The sequence below is a fragment of the Perognathus longimembris genome, chromosome 13 (assembly GCF_023159225.1).
Source record: "Perognathus longimembris pacificus isolate PPM17 chromosome 13, ASM2315922v1, whole genome shotgun sequence".
NCBI classification, from domain to species: domain Eukaryota; kingdom Metazoa; phylum Chordata; class Mammalia; order Rodentia; family Heteromyidae; genus Perognathus; species Perognathus longimembris.
In genome coordinates this window covers 6,189,383-6,216,809 of record NC_063173.1, presented here as the reverse complement: position 1 = coordinate 6,216,809, position 27,427 = coordinate 6,189,383, and the positions used below count along the sequence as shown (strand labels likewise).

The following is a 27,427-nucleotide window of genomic DNA, read 5'->3' as shown; positions in this document are numbered from 1 at the left end:
TTAAAATTGTAATTTAAGTGACTTGGAAAAAGAAACACATTAGCTGTAATTCTCATCCTTGCTCCTATGAAAGGGACTTTTCCCCAAAGAAGAACTGAGCATTCTCTCTGTCACCATGCCTTAAATGGCCAGCCATCTAGAGATATGAGAGCAATAAACTACATGATTGAATAGGTGTACTTCACGGTGAGTATAGAGAGACCCTTTACAAAGGACAATGGAATTCACACTGGACCCAAAATGGAAATTCAAGTTGCTACATTAGGTATAAATGGTGCTGGAAAAACTACTGTTTAGTTTACGTTAAAACAGAATACGTTCATGCATTCCAACAACAGATTTTTTTTTTTTTTTTTTTTTTGGCCAGTCCTGGGCCTTGGACTCAGGGCCTGAGCACTGTCCCTGGCTTCTTCCCGCTCAAGGCTAGCACTCGGCCACCTGAGCCACAGCGCCCCTTCTGGCCATTTTCCATATATGTGGTGCTGGGGAATCGAACTGAGAGCTTCATGTGTAGGAGGCAAGTGCTCTTGCCGCTAGGCCATATTCCCAGCCCATCCAACAACTGATTTTAATGTGGAAACTAAAATATAAAAATCTAAAATTCACTATCTGGGATGTTTGTGGAAAATACAAATTAAGACCATTGTGGAGGGCTGGGAATATAACCTAGTGGTAGAGTGCTTGCCTTGCATACATGAAGCTCTGGGTTCGATTCCTCAGCATCATAAACAGAAAAAGACACAAGTGGCGCTGTGGTTCAAGTGGCAGAGTGCTAGCCTTGAGCAAAAGAGAAGCCAGGGACAGTGCTCAGGCACTGAGTCCAAGCCCCACGACTGGCCAAAAAAAAAAAAAAAAAAATTGTGGAAATACTATTCCTTTAATGCCCACGTTGTTGTATTTGTGTTGACAGCAGTCAGAGAGATGGAAATAGTAGATCATATAGTGAACTTGCAAAGTTGCTAAAGGAAGAGAAACTATGGAATTCTGTGCTCCTGGTTTTTGCTAACAGAGAGTGCAGTTCTAAGGCAAGGTCTTTGTCCATGCTTATGCACAAAACTGAGAAAATCTTTTTCAGCTGAGGAATATAAAGGACGGGAAAAGGAATCTAAGAAATACTCATTGAACTAATACACCTCATGAACCAAGCCCTCCAGAAGCCATTTCGAAGGACAAAGATGAATAGAAAAATAGACTAGGGTCAGACCTAGCCCTGGATCCTTGCCCTGGAATGGAGTGATGGGAGCACACAGAGACAAGGCAGGAGGAGGAGTTGCGAATGGAAATGGGTAAGGTACACAGTGAATCCAAGGCTGTAGATCTTTGAACATAATTTTTTTAAGTTATTCCTAAAACTCTGAAGGACTAAAAAATGAGAATGACATGAACAAACAAGAAATTTACATATTCCTAAAAGCATATTGGATCAGACTGAGTGACAACCATAATCCAAACCTTTTGCAACAAAATGGTTATGAGGCAACAATTTCAAAAATCAAGTCTTTACATCTCTTATTTCTTTGAAATAAGCCCAATGTACATGCAAACACTGACTGTGGAGAGGCAAGGGAGTACTCACGCAGTCAGAATAAATCAGGAGAAAGAAGTCCCAGAGCCCAGAGCTAAGATGCTGTCACAGATCACACTATAATGGGTCATCTGCCCCAACCCAACCAAAAGTGATCTGGCGAAACTTCAGATACACTGCTTGCTCAACATGTGTGCTTATATGTCTCCAGATTTCTAACTTAACACATCAAAAACTAATTCCTCATCCTCCTCACATGTATTTTCCTTATATAGTGTTCTACATCCTAGTGGAAACTTTTCCTAATCCATGTCTTCAAGAAAAAAACCTTGGAGACATTCTTGACACACTTTTTGTCACTCCTCACACCCAATACACTAGCAAATCCATCAATTCCTTCAAACTATACATAAAACCCAATTACTTGACTTACACTGCTGCCTCTGTACTGCATTCCATTAGTGCAACCCAAACAACAGGTTACATTAGGCTCCTAACTCCTCTCCCCCTACTTACTCACCTGCTGTATTAGGGACTGAATCCAGGGACATAAGCATGCACTGTGAAGCCAATGCTGGTCTCAAACTCACAGTCCTCCCTCTGCAACCCCCAGAGTGTTTGGTATGACAGGCATGTGCCACCACACATGACCATACACACCACACCATACCACACCACACTTGGCTGCCCTTCCTACTCCTTGCATTGCCACCCTTCCCTCCTCAACAACATACATCCTTGCTGCAGAGGATTACAAACATGGTAGTCAAAAGGATCATCTATGAGTCTCCTTGAACTCTTTCAGTTCTTTACCCTTTGCTACATTACATTATCCAGATACACCACCGCCCTATGAGTTATTAAATATACTTGGGTCATTCACTTTGATAACTACGTATCTCTACTCCTACCACATGAAAGCAAGGACTTTGTATTATTTCCTTCCTTCCTTCCTTCCTTCCTTCCTTCCTTCCTTCCTTCCTTCCTTCCTTCCTTCCTTCCTTCCTTTCCTTCCCTCCCTCCCTCCCTCCCTCTTTTCCTTTCTTTCTTTTGCCAGTCCTGGGGCTTGAACTCAGGGCCTGGGCACTGTCCCTGAGCTTCTATTTGCTCAAGGCTAGTACTCTGCCACTTGAACCACAGCGCCACTTCTGGCCTTTTCTGTTCATGTGGTGCTGAGGAATCAAACCCAGGGCTCCATGCATACTAGGCAAGCACTCTACCACTAAGCCACATGCCCAGCCAAAAGATGGCTTTTTGTTTTGTTTTCTCTTTGTTTATGTGGTACTGAGGGAACATACCCACGGCTCCATGCATGCCAGGCAAGCACTTTACCACTAAGCCACATTCCCAGCCCCACTTTGTATTATTTTCTGAGATGACACAGCACTTAGAAGAGGGATTGGCATATGGTAGGAACTCAATAAAAATATTGTATATTAATAATTTAGAAGACACTTGAATATATGCATTCTAAGCCCAAGGCCATATTCTTAACTTTTGCAATATAGTATTGTAAAAAAAAAACTGCATATGTTTGTTTAGAGAAGCAAAGACCAATAAAAATGGCCTGGATGAAACTAACTTCTACTTGTATTATGCAAATAAAAAGTTAGGGATCTAAATGGAACACTAAAGTAATGAAATAAAAGATAATAAAAAGCAATCTCTCCATGCCTACAGAAGATTTTTTGAACAGGATATAAAAAGCATTAGTCATAAAGGAAGAGATCTTAAAAGAAAAATTAACGAGCAATCATTGGATAACAAATAGCTTACATATGTACTATGTGTAGAATTTTCACAACTCAGTGAGAAAAAGACAACAGCCAAAGGAAAAAAGCCTTCATAAAAGAAAAGGACTTCATAAAAGAAAAAAACCGGGCTGGGGATATGGCCTAGTGGCAAAGAGCTTGCCTCGTATACATGAGGCCCTGGGTTCGATTCCCCAGCACCACATATACAGAAAACGGCCAGAATTAGCGCTGTGGCTCAAGTGGCAGAGTGCTAGCCTTAAGCAAAAGGAAGCCAGGAACAGTGCTCAGGCCCTGAGTCCAAGGCCCAGGACAGGCCAAAAAAAAAAAAGAAAGAAAATAACCAGGTAGCCAGCTATTATACAAATGAAATTATGTTAAGTATATTCAGTAGAGAATTTAAAAAAATTACAAAGAAATATCATTATACATCCATCAGAATGAATAAAACTTAAAAAAAAAAACCAACAAAAAACACCCACGAATGCCCAGTATTAATGAGAAAATGAAACAATGGAAAAGTTTTGGGGTTTTGTGTTGTTGTTCTTTGAGACAGGGTCTCAGTGGGTAGCTGGAGCTAACCTGAACTCGTGACCTTCTTGCTTCTACTGCTTAAATCTGGTATTATAGGCCTTTGATGCCACACCCACCTGCAACTGGAACTCTTATAAGCCACACAGTGTATTATTTTATCCCATAGAATTTAAAAATGAAAGAATGTATGGACAAAATAAGTAAATTTACATGTTAATTTATATATTACAGATATAGATATTAGCTATTTCAAGTAACAGGAAAAGGACATGAGGGAAACAGCTGGGTACTAGTAATATTCTATTCTTTTTTTTTTTTTTTTTTTTTTGGCCAGTCCTGGGGCTTGGACTCAGGGCCTGAACACTGTCCCTGGCTTCCTTTTGCTCAAGGCTAGCACTCTGCCACTTGAGCCACAGTGCCACTTCTGGCCGTTTTCTGTATATGTGGTGCTGGGGAATCGAACCCAGGGCCTCATGTATACGAGGCAAGCACTCTTGCCACTAGGCCATATCCCCAGGCCCCTTCTCTGAATTTCTATATTGCTCCTTAAAGAAGATGTGCTGTTCAGAGTCTAGGTCTCAGCTATATCGGGTTAGACAACCACAGTAGGAAATTAATTATTATTTAACTATTATAAATAGCTTTAATTTTTTTAGTTGCTTACTCCTATTATCCTAGTGGCTTATTCCTATGATCCTATCTACTCAGGAGGCTAAGATTTAAGGATCATGATTCAAAGTCAACAGACATATGTGTGAGATTCTTATCTCCAATTAATCAGCAAAAACCCAGAACTGGCATATGGCTCAAGTGGTTTTCCTTCATCAGCTGTGCACTCAACAAGTTGAGCAAGAGGGGCTGGGAGTGTGGCCTCGTGGTCGAGTGCTCGCCTCGTATACATGAAGGCCTGGGTTCCATTCCTCAGCACCACATTATATAGAAAAAATCCAGAAGTAGCACTGTGGCTCAAGTGGCAGAGTGCTAGCCTTGAGCAAAAAGAAGCCAGGGACAGTGCTCAGGCCCTGAGTCCAAGGCCCAGGACTGGCAAAAATAAATAAATAAATAAATAAATAAATAAATAAATAAATAAGTAAATAAATAAAAGTTCAACAAGAGTGCAAGCAAATCCCTGAGTTCAAACCCCAGCCCTGGCAGAAAAAAAGAAGGAGAAGTGTGGCAGGCTGGTCACCAGCTGCTTATGTCTGTAATCCTGTAAAGCTATTTAGGAGGCTGAGTTCTGGGGGTGGCAGTTCAAAGCCAGCAAGGGAAGGAAAGTCCATGAGACTTTCATTTCCAGTTAACCACCAACAATCCAGAAATGGAGCTGTGGCTCAAGTAATGGAATACCAGCCTGGAGCAAAACCACTCAGGAATAGCATTCAGGCCCCTCAGTTTAAGCCCCGGGACAGGCATTAAAAACCAAAAACTGTGGCAAAGTGGTACAAACTTACAAAATAACACGACAGCTTGGTGTGTAACTCAGTGATGAGGCACTAGCCTGGCATGTGCAAGGCCCCCAATATAATCCCCAATACCACACAGAAAAAGCTAAAAACAAGAGCACCCTTGAACAGTAGGTGAAGGAGAAGGCTGGCAGAAAGAACCAGATGTATAATATGTAATTTTGCGAGTTGCTCTTTTGCTTCTATAGTTCCAGGACAAAAATTAGTCATAAATAGGCATGACATAAAATAAAAATGCTGAGTGTAAAATGGGGACTATTTGCAGAACTACTTCGAGGCAGGAGAGTTAAAGGAGAGGATGATGAGGTGAACATGAACAGGGTATTTTATAAAAAGAAAATAATGAAGCCCACTGAAATTACAAAAATGAAACAGGGCTGTGGGGGGTAAGAAAGAGTAACAGAAAGGTGAATATAGCCTAAATATATACATGTATGGAAAATCATTCTAAAACACCTCTATATAATTACAATATACTAATAAGAAAAGGTACATATCAACATATTTACTATTGTACTTCTACAAGCAATTGACAGAATGAAGAAAGATTTTTTTTTTTTTTGGTCCTGGAGCTTGAACCCAGGCCTAGGTGCTGTTGCAACTTTTGCTCAAGGCCAGCACTCTACCACTTGGAGCCACAGCACCACTTCCAGCTTTTTCTGAGTAGTTCACTGGCAATGAGTCTCATGGCCTTTTCTGCCCAGGCTGGCTTTGAAACACGATCCTCAAATCTCAGCCTCCTGAGTAGCTAGGATTACAGGCATGAGCCACCGGCACCCAGCACATTTCTTAAATATTTCAGGCACTTAAAAGTTTGTATTAATGAAAAACTGAAATGTTTGCTTTGGTAGCATACCCGGGAGGTTCCCATTGCAGTCTACCTCTTCTGTGCCACATCCCCACTTGACAAGAAGTTGCAAACAGCCGAGCCGACCATGAAAGGCTGCATAGTGTACAGGTCTCCATTCTCTCTTGTCAGTCACACTAGGATCCTAAAGGTAACATTCACAAGTACTCAGTTTCTTTCTATTTTGGAGGGAAAATATTACATCTAACAGCTTAATTCTGCAAATGAAAATTAAAAGCTGTTCTTAAAATTATAAGCCAAACACTAAGTAGAATAAAAAATTTGCTGCAACCATGGATTTGAACACATGAGTAAAGAAAATTTTAGTTAACATTTTATAAAATAACCTTGAAGGTTGGAAACGTGGCTTAGTGGTAGAGTGCTTGCCTTGCATGCATGAAGCCCTGGGTTCAATTACTCAGTACCACATAAACAGAAAGATCCAGAAGTGGTGCTGTGGCTCAAGAGGTAGAGTGCTAGCCTTGAGCAAAAATGAAGCCAGAGACAGTGCTCAGGCCCTGAGTTCAAGCCCCAGGACTGGCCAAAAAAAAAAAAAACTTTAAAAATACAACTGGTCAGGGTTCAATGTCTCACACCTGTGATCCTAGCTACTCAGGAGACTAAGATCTGAGTGTTGTGGTTCGAAGTCCAAGAGACTGTTATCTCCACTTAACTAATAAAAAAGCTAAAAGTGGAGAAATGGCTTCAGTAGTAGAGCACTAGCCCTTAGCAGAAAAAGATAAGGGAGAATTTGAGGCCCTGAGTTCAAGCCCCAGCACCAAATAACCCAACTAATCATACAAAATAATTCTTACAAAGGAAGTAACCATCTATTTTACTACTCAGAGATTCTTGACCAATAAGACTGACACATTAAGATGACAAAATTATATCATTGAGGGCTGCGATGTAACTCAGTGGCAAAGCACTTGCATAGCAAGTGCAACACCCAGGGTTCAATCCCCAGTACCAAAAAGTAAAGACCAAAAAACAAAAACAAAAAATTATATCATTGAGAACATAACTCATGAAAAATATTTTCAATTTAACTATAAAACAAAAGCTGTTACCACAAGGTCTTTATTATACATAGTGTTTTTTTTTAAAGATAAATCAGTTCTTTAATACAAACATCAATTAATGCAATAAAATGCAATCCTAGATGTACAGGAGGCTGAGATCTGGAGGACAGTGGTTTCAAAGCCAGCCTGGATGGAATAGTCCAAAAAACTCTACCTCCAAAATCACCAGCAAAAGTGGGACGGGCTCAAGTTGTAGAGTGCCACCTGAGCAAGGAAGCCAAGCAAATTTAAGTGCATGAGTTCAAAGCCTGTTATGGAAAAGGGGCAAGGGCACTGGTGGCTCATGCCTGTAATCCTAGCTATTCAAAAGACTGAAGTCTAAAGATCAAAGCTGGAAAGCCAGACCAGGCAGGAAAGTCTATGAAATGCTTATCTCTAATCAATGCTGAAAAGCTGGAAGCAGAGCTATGTGGCTCAAATGGTTGAGCAGGAACCTTGAACACAGTCATGGACATATACATAGTGTTTTTAAAAATAAGATCTTATTTTTTTACCACCAATTGGTAATATTAAAGTTTTTTTTTCAATCAATAAATGAAATTTCTGGAAAATAAGTCACTATAAATTTGTATATAAGAGTTTCAAAAAAAATAGGCAGACACACAGAAACTCATGAAGATTTATAATCACCTGGTTATGGCTTTTTTAAAAGGTATCTCCATATAAGAAAATTTTTTTTAAAAAAGCTATCTCCTCAGTTAAAATTCAAACTGACACACATGCACACACACAAATACATAGTCTCGGAAATACTCTGTACTACTAAACTGTTTTGTTTTTTTGGGGTGCAGGGAGAGATATTTGCCTAAATTATTGATTTCCAAGAAGTTTCTTTTTTTTGTACTGTGTGTAGTCATTTCTTTTTTTTTTTTTCCCCCTTTGGTTGTTCCCTGTTGTCATTGTTTTTTTTTTTTTTTCTGTATCCTTTATCTTGTATATATGTTTATCTGATTTGGGGAAGGGAAGGGAAATCACAAAAACAATTGGACAAAGGGTGAACCAAGGCAACAGTGATACTCATTGGACACTAGGCTGGAAATGAACTAGGGGAGGGGGGAAGGGAAAGAAAATGAGGGAGGAGTTACACTATTCAAAAAGAAATGGACGGGCTAGGAATATGGCCTAGTGGTAGAGTGCTTGCCTTGTATACATGAAGCCCTGGGTTCGATTCCCCAGTACCACATATATAGAAAATGGCCAGAAGTGGCGCTGTGGCTCAAGTGGTAGAGTGCTAACCTTGAGGAAAAAGAAGCCAGGGACAGTTCTCAGGCCCTGAGTCCAAGCTCCAGGACTGGCCAAAGGAAAAAAAAAAAGAAAAAGAAACGGACTCATTACCTTACTTATGTAACTATAACCCTCCCCCATGTATCACCTTTACAATAACAATTTTAAAAAAATAAATTATTGCTTCCATGTTTAAAGATAAAAAACTAATGGGAACAACCAAATTACTTCCCCAAGTCAAAGAAGGAATTTAGGAAAAGATGATCAGACTACCAAGCAGTATTCTATCTGTACAATTAGATCATGTCATATCGTAACAGGATTCCTCACCACTCCACTTCGGAGCATTATTTGTAAAGTGAAGGAATGTCCATGGGTAGCAGCGAGGTGCACAGGAGTGCATCCACGATCATCTTGAGCTGCCAGATCTGCTCCATTGATGATAAGAGCCTAAAATCGGAGAAATGAGTTTAGTGAGTACAAAAGTTAAATCATACAGGAAAATACAGATTGAAGGCGGGCAATTTATTAACCTATAACAAAAACCATTACTTCATTATATATGTGCTATGTAGGTAAATAATGAGATATTCTTAACACTGCCTAAGGAAACGCTTACAATCCTGATTTTTACATGCTGATATGAGCATGAATATACCATCTATAAGGCACAGTTTTCAAGCACAGATAAGGAAAATATTATTTTTTACTGTTTCAAAAGTAGATTCTTGGGCTGGGAATATGGCCTAGTAGCAAGAATGCTTGCCTCATATACATGAACTCCTGGGTTCGATTCCCCAGCACCACATATATAGAAAACAGCCAGAAGTGGCGCTGTGGCTCAAGTGGCAGAGTACTAGCCTTGAGCAAAAAGAAGCCAGGGACAGTGCTCAGGCCCTGAGTTCAAGCCCCAGGACTGGCAAAAAAAAAAAAAAGTAGATTCTTTCATAAACTGGACTTTGAAGTCAATAAAATTATTTAATTATTAAAAATTACCTAGTTCTCAAATCCAGATCACACTTCTAAGGAAGTTTAATCTTAATGCTCAATTCAGTTTCTATATATGGGCTATATCATACATCTACAAAATATAGAGTAACAGGTTTAAAAGAATTAGAACTTGGACAGAGGAACTAATAATACAGTGAAAAAGATTTTCCTTTCAACAAATGTTGCTGGAACATCCAGACACTCACATGCACCCACAATGAATCCAAACGCAGCTGTAACATCCTTCAAAACGTTATGTCACAGTGGGTCACGCACGACATGAAAAACTATGAACCTCTGAGAAGACCGCATAGGAGAAACCTAAATGACTTAGTAGTCAGTTATAGCTTTTGAAATACAATACCAAAGGCACAATTAATGAAAGAAAGAATTGAACATTAAAATTAAAAACTGCTTCTCTGCAAAGACACTGGGCAAGAGAACAAAAAGACATCTCTGGATTTGTCACAATGGAAATAACACACCATTCGTGGACCAATTATTTATAATAAAAAGAGGGATGAGGGGCTGGGGATATAGCCTAGCGGCAAGAGTGCCTGCCTCGGATACACGAGGCCCTAGGTTCGATTCCCCAGCACCACATATACAGAAAACGGCCAGAAGTGGCGCTGTGGCTCAAGTGGCAGAGTGCTAGCCTTGAGCGGGAAGAAGCCAGGGACAGTGCTCAGGCCCTGAGTCCAAGGCCCAGGACTGGCAAAAAAAAAAAAAAAAAAAAAAGAGGGATGAAAGATGCACATTAATTTCTACTGACTGTGGTTATTAAGGATTATTTGTATGTTAATAAAGTAATAAAAGTTTGCTAATGCCTTAGGTTTAAAAAATGGGGCAGGAACAAGGGAAGGAGTGACACTGTCCAAAAAGAAATGTACTCTTTTCCTGATTTATGTAACTGTAACCCCTCTATATATCACCTTTATAATAAGAAGTAAACATAGGGGGCTGGGGATATAGCCTAGTGGCAAGAGTGCCTGCCTCAGATACACGAGGCCCTAGGTTCGATTCCCCAGCACCACATATACAGAAAACGGCCAGAAGCGGCGCTGTGGCTCAAGTGGTAGAGTGCTAGCCTTGAGCAAAAAGAAGCCAGGGACAGTGCTCAAGCCCTGAGTCCAAGGCCCAGGACTGGCCAAAAAAAAAAAAGAAGTAAACATAAAGAGGTGTGGTAACACATTCATGTAATCTCTGCTACACAAGAAGTACAGGCAAGAAGTCTCAGACTTTCCCCAAAAAGAAAGTGTGAAACCCTATCTGAAAAATAAAAGCAAAAATGGCTTGGTATAGCTGAGTGCTTGCTTAACATGAAGGATGCCTTGGGTTCAACAAAAGACACACAAACACACACGGGTGCCCCCAACATACACACACAGAAAAGAGCTAGCCACCTCAACAAATAAGACATATGAATGGCACATGGGATATGGAAAAATGCTCCATCTATCAAATATCATCAGGGCAACTCAAATTAAAGTAAGACACCACTACCGACATATTAGAAAGGCCAAAATTAGGAACACTGATGCCAAATGCTGGCAGAAATGAGGAACAACAAGTATTATTCATTGCAAGTAAGGAGCTAACTTGAAAAAATGGTATGCCTACTTTGGTTTTAAAAAAATTGCAGTTTCTTAAAAAACTAAATATATCCAGGTATTGCTGGCTCACCAGGACAAAACTTTTTTCCTTCCACCATATCCTAAGTGCCTGCTTAGTATGGCCAACTATCCTGGACACAAAGATAAAAGGCACACCCTTTCTTCTCAAGGAAGCTATGCTTTTGAGAAGATAAGCAAAGAAAAGATTTCTGAACGAGAAATACACATTAGGAGCCATGTTGGTGGCTCACACCTGTAATCCTAGCTACTCAGAAGGCTGAGATCAGAGGATCCATGGTTCAGATCCAGCCTGGGAAGACAAATCTGAGAAATATCTCCAACTAAGCAGCAAAATACTAGTACTGGAGGTATGGCTCAAGTAGTAGAAGGCCAACTAACCAAAAAAGCCAAGGAAGAGCTCCATTTGGCATGTGCACACACACGCGCGCACACACAAACACAAACACAAGAAACTAAACATAATCTCACAATCCAGAAAGCATACTCCTTGGTATTTACCCAAAAAAAGTTGAAAACACAAAAACCTAAGTGTGAATCTTTATTGTAACTTTATTGATAACTGCCAGAACTTGAAAGCAACCAAGATACCCTTCAATAGGTAAATGAAAACCAAGTAGTTGTACATTCACACAATGGAACATTAGTCAGTACTAAAAGAAATGTGTACCAGATATGCTACTGCGTGTCTATTATCCCAGCACTTGGAAAATAAGGCAGGAGGATCTCAAGTTGAAGGCCAGGTTGGGCTACATAGTGAGACACTGTCTGATAAGAGAGGTAAGAGAAGTTTATTTATTTTTATTTTTATTTTATTTTTTGCCAGTCCTGGGCCTTGGACTCAGGGCCTGAGCACTGTCCCTGGCTTCCTTTTTCTCAAGGCTAGCACTCTGCCACTTGAGCCACAGCGCCACTTCTGGCCATTTTCTATATGTGGTGCTGAAGAATCGAACCTAGGGCTTCATGTATACGAGGCAAGCACTATTGCCACTAGGCCATATTCCCAGCCCCAGGTAAGAAAAGTTGAAAGATGAACTACCAAGTTATGAAAAAACTTGTATATTACTAAGTGAATGAAGATAATCTAGAAAGGCCAAAATCCATGTGATTTTAACTATATAGCATCCTGGAAAAAGCAAAATTACAAAGAGAATTTTAAAAAATCAGTGGATGCCAGGGGTTAGAAGGAAGGGAAGGATGAACAGATGGATCACAGAGGAATTTTAGGAAAATGAAACTACTCTATATATTACAATGGTAGAGATATATAGGTATAGATATCCATCTACAGATATGTCTAGAGAAATAGATAAATATATAGACACAGATATCTTAAAACCAATAATGAACTCCAATGTAAACTACTGATGTGAGGTGTTTATGAGGTGTTAGAACAGATTTATCAGTTAAGAAATCAGTTCTTCCACTCATCAATGAGAAATCTCTGTATCTTCTGCTCAATTTTGTTAAAACTAAAACCTCTTAAAAGTAAACTATTTCTTTTTTTAAAAAAAGCTATTAATTTTTTGCTTGTTGGTGCTGAGGATTTAATCCTGAGACTTCACCACTCTGAGCACACATTATATTATGAAGCTACATGCCCAGTCCCTCATTAATATTTTTTTAATTATTTTCTTCCTCAGCTTTCCTCTCCCCACTATTTTCTCTTCCCGCCTGTCCCCTTTCTCCTTTCTACTTCTTCCTGTTTTGTGTGGGTTTTTTTTTTCTCATTATATAGGTCAAGATAGACTGAAATTCTCTATATAGCCCAAGCTAGCTTTGAACTTGTGATCCTCCTGTCTCCCCTTACAGAGTTCTAGGATTACAGTAGGGTATCACCACATCTAGCCCTTCCTCTTTTAACCAATCGTTGTTTATCATTATCTCAAAAAAGGACTCCTCAGACATAATTCCTATGAAGGGGTTTAGGAAGAATGTTCTCTATACACTTTTGTCTGATAAACTAGCAAATAAGTATAAATGATATACTGAGCACTTACTGTGTTCCAAGATCATGAAAAAGTATAAAACTTAGCAATGTAGAAAATTAGTACACAGAGATAAATATCATCAACAAAGCCTGGCACTAGTGACTCACACCTAGAATCCTAACTACTTGGGGATCTGAGGATCCTGGTTCAAAACCAGACCAGGCAGGAAAGTTCATAAGACTCTTATCTCCAATTAATCGGCAAATATTACTGGAAGTCAAATTGTATTTAACTGGTAAAGCACCAGCCACCAGCCTTGAGCAGAAAAAAACTAAAAGAGCTCAGAGCCCGGAGTTCAAGATAATTGATAATACATAGCACTCCGGAATAAGGAAAAGCTAAAATAGCTATAAAGGATAACACACACACACACAGTACCACAATATCTCTAAGAAGGAAGAAATGGATGTTCAAAGCACAAGGAATGACTTGAAGTAACAGTTGGCAAGAGGAAAGCATCAAGAAAAACTTTATTTGATCCTGATGTCCTCTGAAATTACTTCTGTACTCTTCTCTTTCCTTTCATTAGCTTCTCAAATTGATACCCAGCATTTGAGGGTTACGATTTGAACATGTTAATTTGGACTCAGCAGCAAGCTATAAATATAGTAGGTAATGCTCTGAGTAGGTAACCGGAAACAGCAACCCTACTTCCCAGATTAAAGGATCTGTAGTCTCATGTCATTTGTTTGAATTGGTAATTGTTATCAATATATGAGTCACTGGAAACAAATAATTTCTTTAATTTAGATTTAACTACCTCAAATGGATCAAGTAGAAAATATCCCTACAAATATGCTAAAGTAAGTGAATTCACTGAATTTTTAAAAAGATAAGTTTACGTTTACCTGACATATTAAGTGCAACTCCTCTATACAACACTTTCATAATAACAATAAGAAATTAAGTAAGCTAAGTTGTTATTACCTGCATACAAGCATCCTGACCCTTGATTGCAGCTATGTGAGCTGCTGTCCAACCTCTCACAGTACTTTGTGTGATATCAGCTCCATGCCAGAGCAGCCAATGAAGACACTAAGGGAAGAAAATAACCATGTTATTAATAAGAGATAAACTGAATGTGGCTGGTATTTTTATAGCTTTTTTTTTTTTTTTTTTTGCCAGTCCTGGGCCTTGGACTCAGAGCCTGAGCACTGTCCCCGGCTTCTTTTTCGCTCAAGGCTAGCACTCTGCCACTTGAGTCACAGCACCACTTCTGGTCATTTTCTGTATATGTGGTGCTGGGGAATCAAACCCAGGGCTTCATGTATACGAGGCAAGCGCTCTTGCCACTAGGCTATATCCCCAGCCCCTTTTTATAGCTTTTAAATGTAGTCCACTATAATGAAATTTCCAGTGAGAAACATCATAAATGACTGGAAAAAAAAACAACAGAAAAATAAAGGCAAGGACTGAAAGTGTGGCTCAAGTGGTAGAGAGCACTTGTTTAAACAGCACAAGGCTCTCAGTTCAAACCTCAATACTGGAAGAAAAAAATGGAAGAACAAAACCATAAGCACAGCAACATGGTATGATCTGTAACAGAAATCAGAAACCAACAAAAATGTTTTAAATGCTCAGTCTCACTAACAATCAGGAATTCATTCACTTATTCAACGAATATGCATAGAAGACTATTATGTGTTAGCATTATTCTGGTACTGGAAAATAAAGCCACTTTAAACTTTCATATCTTGATTTGACACTGCTCTTGAATAAACATGTAGAAACAATGTCTGTGGGATACAAAAATAATTATGTTTGTTTTATTTTTTAAAAAATCTTGCCCAGCTGTTTTCCAGATTGGTTGTATCACTGGTTGTATTTTACAGTCTCAGCAGCCAAAAATGAGAGTTCCAGATTCTCCATATTCTTGGAAAAATTTGGTATCATCTTTTGGGGGATGTTTTGTTTTGTTTTTGCCATTCTTACAGCTTCATAGTGGCATCTCATTATAATTTAATTTTCATTTCACTAATGGATAATGATATTGAACATTTCCATCCATATATTTTTTTGAGAAAATGTGTATTTTACTTTTTTGTGTGTATGCTGGTACTTAAGACTTGAACTCTGGTCCTCTCAGGCTCTCACTTACCTTTATCACTCAAGGCTGGCGCTCTAGCACTTGAGCTACAGCTCCACGTCTGGCTTTTTGCTAGCTAATTAGACATAAGAGTTTCTCAGACTTAGCTGCCCTGGCTGACTCTGAACCACAATCCTCAGATCTCAGCTTTCAGAGCAGCTAGGATTACAAGCATGAGCTACTGGCACCCAGATTTATTTACTCTTTTGCCCATTTATGGAATATTGCTTGTTTGTTTTACTGCTGCATTCTAAGAGTACCTTATTTTATTTTATTTTTATTTATTTATTTATTTATTTTGGCCATTCCTGGGGCTTGGACTCAGGGCCTGAGCACTGTCCCTGGCTTTCTTTTGCTCAAGGCTAGCACTCTGCCACTTGAGCCACAGCGCCACTTCTGGCCATTTTCTATATATGTGGTGCTGGGGAATTGAACCCAGGGCTTCATGTATACGAGTCAAGCGCTCTTGCCACTAGGCCATATCCCCAGCCCTAAGAGTACCTTATTTTAAACTGGCTACAGTTCTTTGTCAAGTATATAATTTACAAAGATTTTCTCCTAAGTTTTCTTCTATACGTTTTACAAGTTTTATACTTAGCTATTGTCTGTTTTGAATAGATTTTGTATATGGTACCTTCTGTGGGTCAAGGTTCACTTTCTTACATATGAATGTCTAATATTGCCGGAACCACTTAATAAAAAATACTATCTGCCGGGCACTGGTGTCTTATGCCTGTAATCCTAGCTACTCGGGAGACCAAGATCTGAGGATTGTGCTTCAAAGCTAGCCTGGGCAGGAAAGTTGATGGGACTCTTATCTCCAATTAACCACCAGAACAAAAACAGAAGTGGAGCTGTGGCTCAAGTGATAGAGCACTAGCCTTGAGCTGAAGAACTCAGGGACAGTGCCCAGGCCCAGAGTTCAAGCCCCACGACTGGAAAAAAAAATTATCTGTTCCCCATAAACTGAATTTGCACCTTCATCAAAAATCAACTAAGAGCTGGGAATATGGCCTAGTGGCAAGAGTGCTTGTGTCGTATACATGAAGCCCTCGGTTCGATTCCCCAGCACCACATATATAGTAAACTGCCAGAAGTGGCGCTGTGGCTCAAGTGACAGAGTGCTAGCCTGGAGCAAAAAGAAGCTAGGGACAGTGCTCAGGCCTTGAGTTCAAGGCCCAGGACTGGCAAAAAAAAAAAAAAAGTCAATTGAACAATTGAGTCAATTGAGCACAGAAGTGTGCATCTGCAGTCATAGCTACTTAGTAGGACGAGATCTCAGGATTATGGTTCAAAGCCAGCCTGGGCAGACAAATCAGAGAGATTTTCATCTCCAATTAACCAGAAAAAAGATGGAAACTGGAAGTGAGGCTCAACTGGTAGAGCTCTAGCAGTGAACAGAAAAAAGCCTCTCGAGAGCTCAAGGCCCTGAATTTCACTCCTACTACTGGCACAAAAAGTTAAATTACATATCGAAGCTTTTTTTAAGGCTGAGCAGAGGCATCAGTGGCCACACACTGTGGGGGAAATGGACTCCAAACAACGACAAATGAACAGCAACATTCACCCTTGGGTAGGGAAAGAAGGACCCGATGCCAGCATTATTATATTCTCTAAAATGTCCAGTTTTCAAAATGTCAAGTAAAACTTTAAAAATTATGAGACATGCAGAGAAAAAGGGCAGAGATATTAGACTTAGCAAGACTGCAAAACAGCTACTACAAATGTACTCAAGAACAGATATTGTATTTAAGAACTAAAGGAAAGTATGCCAATGACTCATCAAATAGAGAATGTAGATCAGCACAGAATAATTATTTTTAAAAATTAGATGTAAATTATTTAGATGAAAAGTATATCTGAAATAGAATGCTCTCTACAGAGGCTCAATGATAGATTTCATCTGATAAAAGGAAAAAAATGAAGGCTAATAAAGCAGTTTTTCATCAGCTGTCAGTTTAGTGATTGCTTCATACTACTAATGTTCAAGTGCCACAAGTCTCATGAAGTAGCAGAAGGATAACAAAATGTGAAGGTGCTCCACCAGAAGGTCATCTGTTAGTATTCATGTAAAAACCACTAAAATATTTTGGCTTACGTTTGCTAAGGCTCAACAAACTTTTGTTTTGCTATTCTGGTGCTGGAGCTTGAACTGAGGACCTTTCACTCTTGCCTGGCGTTTTCTCTCAAGGCTGGCACTCTACCCCTTGAGCCACACCTCTACTTCTTCAATAAACTGTTCTTTTTTTTTTTTTTTTGGCCGGTCCTGGGCCTTGGACTCAGGGCCTGAGCACTGTCCCTGGCTTCTTCCCGCTCAAGGCTAGCACTCTGCCACTTGAGCCACAGCGCCGCTTCTGGCCGTTTTCTGTATATGTGGTGCTGGGGAATCGAACCTAGGGCCTCGTGTATCCGAGGCAGGCACTCTTGCCACTAGGCTATATCCCCAGCCCCAATAAACTGTTCTTAAACATCTGCTGTGTACTATGTTCAATACTAAACATACAAATATAAAATTAATTCAAAAAATTCAGCAGTACAACAAACATTGACTGAAACCTAGGATGTAACACCAATATACTGGACACGGTGCTAGGTGTTATGAAATAATAACTATGTAATATAGTAAATGGTACCTTCAAAGAACTCAAATTCTGACAGATAGCATGACTCAATGTGATAAATGCAATTTGGAACATGTAGAAGATTTAGGGATAGTCCTCAGGAATAAGTAAGTAGTTGGATGATACTAAAGGAAGAAACAGAAGTCATGACCTACTCATGCTGCCTACTCCAGGATCTAACAAAAAAACCAGGGGAAAGAGGAGACACCTAGGAGATGAAACAGCATAGATATGCAATGTATAATATGAAACAGTGGACTCATTTGAAAAATGACAGTTATCATTTCAGCATTCAAAAAGTATGATAGGAGATAGAGTTGGAGAGATATATGTATAATAGGTGGATGGAATCAAACAGAACTCAGGAAAGAATCAACTGAGCTACTAACCAGTTCTGACTGCATCATTATGTGTCATGAAGGGTACTGCGACCTAGACATATGTTAATAATGTGAAATATCCAACACATGTAATAACAACAGAATACAGATCAGTGATGGGAGGACACAGAGAATAAACAGTAGGGCTACAAGCGCACAGAGAACCATTGTCTATTATAATATGTACCACTGACAGGCCAAAGTGAAAATTTCTTGTTTACTTCAATTGAGGCACACAAACTAATACAGAGAGATTCTCTGAACCAGATTTTGTTATGTGAAGCAGAAGACCAAATAAAGACAAAAACCACATCAAATAGTCATGCTTATAGAGAGCTGTATGCCCATGTGTGCATGTTATGTGTATGTGTATGGATGTGTGTATGTGTGAAAAGACACATTTGTGATTGTGTGTGGTACATGAACCCAAGAAATGTAGCAGTTTAAATAAGCACCCAAACCACACAAAATCTTGATATATGAGAAAAATTCCTGTTGGTCTTGTATACAGTCCAAGAATAGAAGATGACATGCACAAAAATATTTATTAGCCAGGTGCTGGTGGCTCATGCTTGTAATGCTAGCTACTCAGGAGGCTGAGATCTGAGGATTGTGGTTCAAAGCCAGCCTGGGAAGAAAAGTCTATGAGACTCTCATCTCCAATTAACCACGAGAAAACTGGAAGTGGCACTGTGCTCAAGTGGTAGAGTGCTAGCCTTGAGCTGAAGAGCTCAGGGACAGCAGCCAGGCCCGGAGTTCAAACCCCACAACTGACAAAAAAAAAATATACATTGTTTGAATAAGCTAAAAAATAAAACCATAGATAGAAAAAGGAGTAAATTAAGCTATTTTCAGTGTAGGAATAGACTATTATTATAATTGTTGAAAGAAATTAACTAAATTACATGTATTAATCCACATTATTATTAAAGTTCAAAATCATACTCTTGAACAAACAAACCATAACTCACAAAAAGGCACACAAAAGCCAGCCAACCCCAGACACCTGTGTGAACAAGGTTTGTGAAAATTCTGACCCCAGCTCTTGAATCTTCCAGCTGACATTATGGAGCAGAGACAAGCTATTCCTGGGATCCAAGTTCTTGGTTCACTCATGAGCATAAATATTTCATGATACTGAGTTTGGAGATGATTTGCTATAAAGTCCTAGTAAAGCATAACATCCAAATATTAAGCTAACTGAAAAAACTATTTGCAATACCTAGCATAAGATCCCAGCCCAATGGGGATATGGCCTAGTGGCAAGAGTGCTTGTCTCGTATACATGAGGCCCTGGGTTCAATTCCCCAGCACCACATATATAGAAAATGGCCAGAAGTGGTGCTGTGGCTCAAGTGGCAGAGTGCTAGCCTTGAGCAAAAAGAAGCCAGGGACAGTGCTCAGGCCCTGAGTCCAAGCCCCAGGACTGGTAAAAAAAAAAAAAAAAAAAAAAAAAGATCCCAGCCCAAGTCACTATAGTTATAAAACTGCTAGCGCTGTAAAGTTATCTTAGTTTAATAAAAAAAAAATGTGTGTATATATACATATATATATATATATATATATATGTCTTCTTACCTCCAAACTTCCAGAATGTGCTGCCCACTGTAAAGGGGTAAATTTATGAAGAAGATCAGCTTCATTAATATTGGCTCCATGTTCTATGATTTCTGAAAGCTGCTTTACATCTCCAGCCCGTACTGCGTCATGAATGCTACCAAAATGCACTTTCTTCTTGGAATCTATTGAAAAGTCAAATACTTCAGAACCACAAAAAAAAAAAAAACTAGACCAGACCAATGATTCAACAGAAACAACAAACTCATATCAGCTTTCCAATTAACTGACTACAGAGATATTTGTGACAAACACCTTAACCCCACTTCCCATTTTAGCTCTGACCTAAAAGCTGTCACTCTCATTCTTATAGGAAAAAAAAACACGTAATACACATACTGAAAACCGACAGCTTTCCTTGGACCTGTCAGAGAACTGAGACCTCAAAGCTAACTTCCCTCTCAAATGTGGAAAGGAAGACAGATGACAAATGTAGCTGAGTGACTTGCTCAGGGTATGATGATCTTAAACGGGAAACACATCTGTCACTGGTGGCTCAGGCCTGCAATCCTAGCTACTCTGGAGGCTGACATCTGAAAATTGAGGTCCAAAGCCTACCCAGGCAGGAAAATGCAATTCTCTTATCACTAATTAACTACCAAAAGCCAGAAGAGGAGGTATCGGTCAAGCGACAGAGCACTAGCATTGACCAAAAAATGCTAAGGAACAGTGTCTAGGCCCTGAGTTCAAACCCTAGTACTAGCACAAAAAAGGTGTGTGGGGGGGGACTTCTAGAGGCTTTGGTCTTAGAGAGAGCCCCTATATTTTTACCTTTAGAAACCCGACAAAGTATCAATGTAAAAACGCAAGAACAAATCACTTCACATCATTGCAGGGCAAACAGAGCATGATAACTTTGAACAAAGTATACTGAATTCTTTTTAACAAAAAACTACTCACCAGTGGAAAAAACTGCCACAGGCTTATTTCACATATACAAATGTATGTTATAAATATTTTCCTTTTCTAATTTATGAGGCTTACAATCAGAAAAAAAATTACAGCTCACAAGTTTTAGCTTTAGAATATATTCTAGGACTGGGAATGTGGCTTACGGGTAGAGTGCTTCCCTACCATGCATGAAGCCCTGGATTTGATTCCTTAGTACCACATAAACAGAAAAAAGAAGCCAGAAGTGGAGCAGGGCCCAAGTGATAGAGTGCCAGCCTTGAGCAAAAGCTCAGGGACAGTGCCCAGGCCCTGAGTTCAAGTCCCAGGATTGGCAAATACATATATATATATATATATATATATATATATATATATATATATACTCCAGTGATTTACATTTTATAACTCAATGCTCTAAACATTGAATACATTATCGAGCTTACTGGACTGTGAAACATCTTAATATCCATTGTAAGCCAGCAACAGTAAAGTTATCTAACAGTTACTGAAGGAGGAAGAAGGAATACCTCAATCAAAGCATTCTTTAAATACACACACGAACAAAAAACAAGCAAGATTCATAATCTCTAGTTGTGCTGAAAAGTCCATATTTGAGCAAATTACCTATGCACACTAGTACTAGTATTTACTTGTATATACCTGTGTTTCCTCTTCACAACCAGAATGCTAATTTCTTTTTGAGACAGGATTCCCTTACCTTGTCTGTGTTAAGCTCAGACGGCTAGACTTCACTGATCGTCTCACCTTTGTCTTCCAAGTACCTGGGACTGCAGGCTCACACCACCAAGCCCAGTAATCCATTTCTTAAAGGCTAGAATCATGTCTGACAGTAAAAGCACACCTTACACTAATCCTTAGCAAAAGGTTTACATATACTCAAAACTCCTTCCTATCATGTACTAGGCACTATGGCTACATTATAGACATATACGTGGATTTTAAACATTTCTTTTCCTCCAACACCTCTGAATCTATTTGGATAAACATGAGAAAAAAATCACACACACACACATACACACACACACACACACAAATTAATGACATTACAGAGAAAGAGGAAACAAGAGCAAGACCTTGAAGAACAATAAAGATATATACAAATAGGAAAGCGATCAAGAAAGACGCAAACACTAATAAATGTTTAACGATGTTAGTCCACTGGGTTAGATCTCTTTAACTATCTCTTTAAACTAGTATAAGTAGTATTTTACCCATTCTAATCTACTTTATATGGAAATATTATCCTTGACCACTTTAAGTCTCTTCTCTAGTGGCCACATGTAGTCTACTGAACAAAATCCAAACACTCAATATAACAGTTCATTTCCCCCATCATTTGACTCCACCTAACTTTCTTTTTTCTCACCATATTCCATCCCAATTCATTCTTTTTTTTTTTTTTTGGCCAGTCCTGAGCCTTGGACTCAGGGCCTGAGCACTGTCCCTGGCTTCTTCCTGCTCAAGGCTACCACTCCGCCACTTGAGCCACAGCGCCGCTTCTGGCCGTTTTCTGTATATGTGGTGCTGGGGAATCGAACCTAGGGCCTCGTGTATCCGAGGCAGGCACTCTTGCCACTAGGCTATATCCCCAGCCCCCAATTCATTCTTTTTAACAAACCAATCCTTTCATTTCAATTTGATGACTACTAAAACTATAAAAAGATGAAGACATGATCTCTACCCTCAGGAACTCACAGAAGGAAGAAACACAAATTATAAAACAATATGGCAACAGCAATGACAGAAATATCCATGAGAAGTGATGGATGCAGGTAACATCTAGCACAGCCAGGGCAGGAAGGAAGAGGACTTTCTAAGATGAAACTACAAGAATTAGCAAGCGTTTACCATGTAAGGTGGGAACATGACACATTCTAGACAAACATTAGGACACAGTTTGAAAAACATGAAATTCTACAGTTGAAGCATAAAATGGAAGAGGTTGGAACCCGACAAAGGACAAACTACTGTATAAGTCATTTCAAAAATTTTTTTAAATCTGATGTTCAGAAAGTAGAAAATTGTCTATGGCCATACCACCCTGAACGCGCCCAATCTCGTCTGATCTCAGAAGCTAAGCAGGGTCGGGCCTGGTTAGTACTTGGATGGGAGAAAGTAGAAAATTGTTGAGGGATTTTAAACAGAAGAATTATAATAAACAGCTTTGTAATACCAAGTTAATGTGAATGGCAGTAAAGGAAATTTATTGACTAGGGAGAGAATTAACTGCAAGACAGTTATTAGAATCTAGACCAATGGAACTGAAATGAAGAGCCAACAAATCTTAAATGAAGTAATATGAACTAAATTTTTTTCCAGTCCTGGGACTTGAACTCAGGACCTGGACACTGCCCCTTAGCTTCTTTTACTCAAGGCCAACATTCTACTACTTGAGCCACCATGCCACTTCCCCCCTGTACTGTTTATGTGATACTGAGGAATCAAATCAAGGGCTTCCTTTAATGCTAGGGAAGTACTCTACCATTAAGCCACATTCACGGGCCCCATAGGAACTAAATTTTAATGGTTGTAGTGGTTGAAAAACAAGGAAGGGGCATGATGGAACTCCAAGGTATATTACATTTGGTCACTGAAGTGCTACGGTGTTGTAAACCGAGGTACCAAATACTAAGTAAGGGAAAAGAGGACTTATTATGAACAAAACTACATTTTACCATGTTGATCCTGGGGTGCCCAAAGATGATTACCAGAAGGGAAGTATATAAATAAACCTCATCTCAGAAAAGAGACGTGGATTTTAGGTGCCAATATTATATTTGTCTTAGTGTTAGCTTTTTCTAATCTGTGTGCTGTGGTACAGGCCTATTATCCCAGTACTAGGAAGGCTGAGGCAGGAAGAGAGAGAGAGGAAGAAAGGAAAGAGAGAAGGGAAGGGCAATGGGGGGGGGGGGGTCGGGGAAGCTGAGTACCTGGTGTCCACACCTACAGTCCTAGCTATCGAGGAGGACTAGATACACAAGATCGTGGTTTGAAGCTATCCTGGGCAGACCAGTTCTCAAGACTCTATCTCGAAAACTGCCAGCTAACAAGGCAAGGCCGGCCACGCACCAGTGGCTCACACCCGTCATCCTAAGCTGCCCAGGGGGGGCCGACGTCTGAGGGCGGTGGTTCAAAGCCAGGCTGGGCGGGGAAAGTCCCTAAGATTCTCGTCTCCAATGAATCGCCAGGGAGCTCGAGTGGAGCAGTGGTGACGGGGGCGGAGGGAAGGTGAACACAGCGGCGGCCCTGAGTTTCCAGCCCCACCCAGAACCGACACACACACACACACACACACACACACACACACACACACACACACACGCGATTTATTAAACTGAACGGACTCTGCAAAGCAGACTGAAAGGAACCGTGCGGATAAAAAGCAAATGGGGGGCGGTGGAGAGGGCTGGGAGGTAGCTCAGTGGCAAAGTGCAGCTTGCCTCCCGAGGGCAACGGGTCCTGGGGTTCCATCCCCAGCACCAAAAAAAGAGACCGGGGGGGTGTGGGGGAGCAAATGGGAAACCCGACGCGGGGAGGGCGCACAGCTTTGGGACTGGATGGAAAGAAGCCGGCGGGGGGGGGGGGGGGACGGCGGGGCGGGGCGGTCCGAGTGTGGACTCACGGGGGTCTGCGGTCTCTCGAGGGGGCCGCCGCGGCTCGTCCACCCCCGGCATGGCGGGTGCCCGCGCCCTGGGGCTCGGCGGGGACTCCCGACCCCGGCCGCCTGCGCCGCCGCGGCGCCGGTCTTCGCCGGCCCCCGCCCGGGAGCCCCCGCTGCGGCCGCGGCGGTCGTCGTCCTCCCCCCCGGTCCTCCGGCAAGCGTGCTCCTCCCGCCGTCGGGCACCTTCGTCTTGGCTCTCCCGCTCCCAGCGGCCGCTCGGGCCGGCGTCTTCGCCGGGGCTCCCCGCGGAGGACTCGCTGGCCGCGTAGCCGCGGTCCTCGCCCGCCCCGAGCCAGGAACCGCGGGGGAAGCCGCGGCCGCCCCTCACGCCCGCCCCGGAGCCGCCCGCGACCCTCTCCCCACACGCCGGGCGAGGCCGGGGCTGGCCGAGCACCCGCCCCGCGCTCCTCGCGTCCCGGCCGGAGCAGCCCAGCTCGCCGCTGACCCTGCCCGCGGGGCCCCGGCAGCCGCGCCCCTCGCGCGGCCGCTCCCCGTCGTCGCGGGGACCCCACTCGCCCACTCGCTCCCGCCACCGCCGGCCGCTCGGACCCGGACCGGCCGTCGGTCTCCCGCGCGTGACGGCGGCGGCCGCCGTCGGCTGACAGCCCCTCCGGGGCGTCGCTTTCCAGCCTCTGGACGTCGGCGTGGGGGCGGGGCCGGAGCCATGGAAACAGGCAAACTTCCGGCGCGTGCGCTCACTTCCGGACCCGCGCGCTGGCGTCACTTCCGGCTTCCTTCCTTCCTTTCACCTTTTTTTTTTTTTCCCTCCCGCTGCCAGGCTTCGCCCGGGCGGCCGCCGTGCGGTGGTGATGGGCTCGTTCTCGGTGGGCGTCCTCTCGGGCCTCGCCACGGTCGGTCGGTCCGTCCAGCCGGCCGGGCTCGCCCGTCTCGGGAACAGCCTGACTTCGCTCTCGCCTTCCTGGTGCTCAGTGACCCCAAGGCTGGGCCCCACCGGGCGGCCATTTGCCTAGGTGACCTGTGTCAGCGCGGCCCGGGCGGGGCCTTTTCGTCCTTGGCAAGCCTGCGACCATGTCTTTCTTTCTTTCTTTTTTTTTTTTTTTTTTTCAGTGCTGGTTGCAAAAAAAAAAAAGAAAAAAAACTGCTTACATCACCTTTTTAAAAAAATAAATATAAAACTCTAAAGAGGAGTTAGCAGCTGCGGGCGCTCTCAGGGAGGGCTGCCCGACTCCCGGCTCCTCGGCAGCGCCTTCCGGGCTGCTCTCCTCCTCCTCCTCCTCCGCGTGTCCAGACTCCAGAGACCGAGGATTTGCTAGTGCACACGGCAGGTGAGTCCTATAAAGCCAGGGATCGTGGGCGAGAAGACTCCTGGAAATCCGAGGCTTTCTCTCCCCGTAGGCAACGCGGTGGCTTTCGAGAACGGGTTGGCTCGCGTCTCCGCCCGTCGACCTCATCGTGTTAAACGCTTTGTGCCGTTCACTTGCGGATTGCACAGTTGTGGGTGAGGTTTTGTGCCAGCCACCGAGAACGGAGAAAACTGGGCTTGTTCCGTGGACACTGGAAAAATGCCCCTTGACCCTTCTTCTGTCTCGAGGTACCGTAGATTACTTTTCCTCATACTCTGTGTGTGTGTGAGCGAGAGAGAGCTGAATAATTGCCATTTCCTGAGTTTATATGATCAGCCTGACACTGTGAGTGCTTTATATTCATTTTCTTGTTACTATACCCTCCTAAAATAGGCATTCCGCCCCCCCCCCCCATTTTACAGATGGAGAAACAGGCACAAAACTTAATTGCATGACACACAGCTAGTGAGTAGTAATACTTAGGATTCCTGTCTGGGTCCTTGATTGTGTGGCACATCCTGCTCAAAATTTGAATTCCTTCAGCCTTTTCGTTCGATCTCACCACATTATCAATACCTATTTAACGATTGGTCCTCACCCCACTATCCAAGGACTCTGAGCATCTGAAAGGTAGGGGTGGTACCTTGTTCATCTTGGCATTCCTAACATCTGTTTACTTACTTAGAAGCTATTTTGGAGGTGGGTGGGTGGGTTGTCATGTAGATGAAAAACAATTTCACTTTTGGACAGGGATATGGGATTTATCATTCCGGGCCCCTTCTTAAAAACAGAGACAAAGGCCTGTCTGAGGGCTAGTCAGTTAAAAAAATGGTTTCAAAATATTTTCAAAATTAATCTGTATCATTTTTATTTTTACAGATGAAGGAACAGTTCAGATTTGACCAAGATGACACAAGTAGGAGTTGAGAAATTGGAACCTACAATGATTGACTCCAAATTAGTACAGTTCTTAGAATCACTTATATATGACAAAGCCTCTGTTTTTCTAATGCTATAGAGTAAATAAAGCACATCCTTAAAGGAAGGACAGAAAAGGAAGAAAATAGCAAGAATCTTCACAAATAAAACTTAAAAGCAACTAAGAAGAAAACCCAAAATTTTAAATAGCCAATAAAGTTGATAATAACTAGTATTGGAAAAGAACAAACATGGGCACTCAAGCCTGAGAAAGAAAAGAAGACAATATTGGAAAGCAAGGGGACATATAGATAGGAGAGCCACTGAACATCAGAAGTGAATTATTTTATGTAGCCTTATAGTAATCTGAAAATAAGACTTGGACAATTTTTAGGAAAATATAAATTTTTTAAAAACTGGCATAAGTTAGATAACCTTAAAATCTTAGTCTATCCATGACAAAAATCACCAGGAAAAAGCAGAAAGAACAATGGAATGTTTACAAACTATGAAGCCAGCAACCCTACTACAATATATATGAAGCCACAGTTACATGTTTTTAAGTCCTCAAATAGTTTGCTCAGATTTGTACTCTAGTTGCTTCAGCAGTTGTCGTTATAATTAGAGTAATATCTAAATTATAATACATTTATAATACAAAATATTTCACAGTAGTACTAATACATAGTATAGGCAAGGAACAAAGGTACACAATATACAATCTAATTTCTAAATATTGTAAAGGAATTTTAAGTTTGATAAGGATCTATACCAATCATACTACTCAGTGGTTACTTAATAGTGCAAGAAAGTATGAAAAGGAGACTTGACCTTTAATCCTTAAATTTTTTATATTTTGAGAAAACAATTAAATCTTAGTGCATCTTCTG

The 27,427-nt window shown here is 41.4% G+C and overlaps 1 protein-coding gene across 5 annotated transcripts in view; it reads right to left on the bottom strand.

The window, feature by feature from the left end:
* Positions 1 to 24,369, bottom strand: part of Ankrd42 (ankyrin repeat domain 42) — a 39,363-nt gene extending 14,994 nt beyond the window's left edge. For 4 of the 5 annotated variants that reach the window (XR_007213078.1, XM_048361652.1, XM_048361654.1 and 1 more), the window contains exons 1-5: positions 24,277 to 24,369; positions 19,704 to 19,867; positions 13,966 to 14,073; positions 8,757 to 8,876; positions 6,130 to 6,265 (exon numbers count right to left, since the gene is read on the bottom strand). Coding sequence is in view for 4 of the 5 variants with exons in the window: in XM_048361652.1 (XP_048217609.1) it covers positions 6,130 to 6,265; positions 8,757 to 8,876; positions 13,966 to 14,073; positions 19,704 to 19,867; positions 24,277 to 24,328 (580 nt within the window). In the remaining variant the exon portion in view is untranslated. The remainder of the gene's footprint in view (positions 1 to 6,129; positions 6,266 to 8,756; positions 8,877 to 13,965; positions 14,074 to 19,703; positions 19,868 to 24,276) is intronic. The other variant, XM_048361653.1, reaches the window with a different exon arrangement.
* Between the last annotated feature and the right edge of the window lie 3,058 nt (positions 24,370 to 27,427).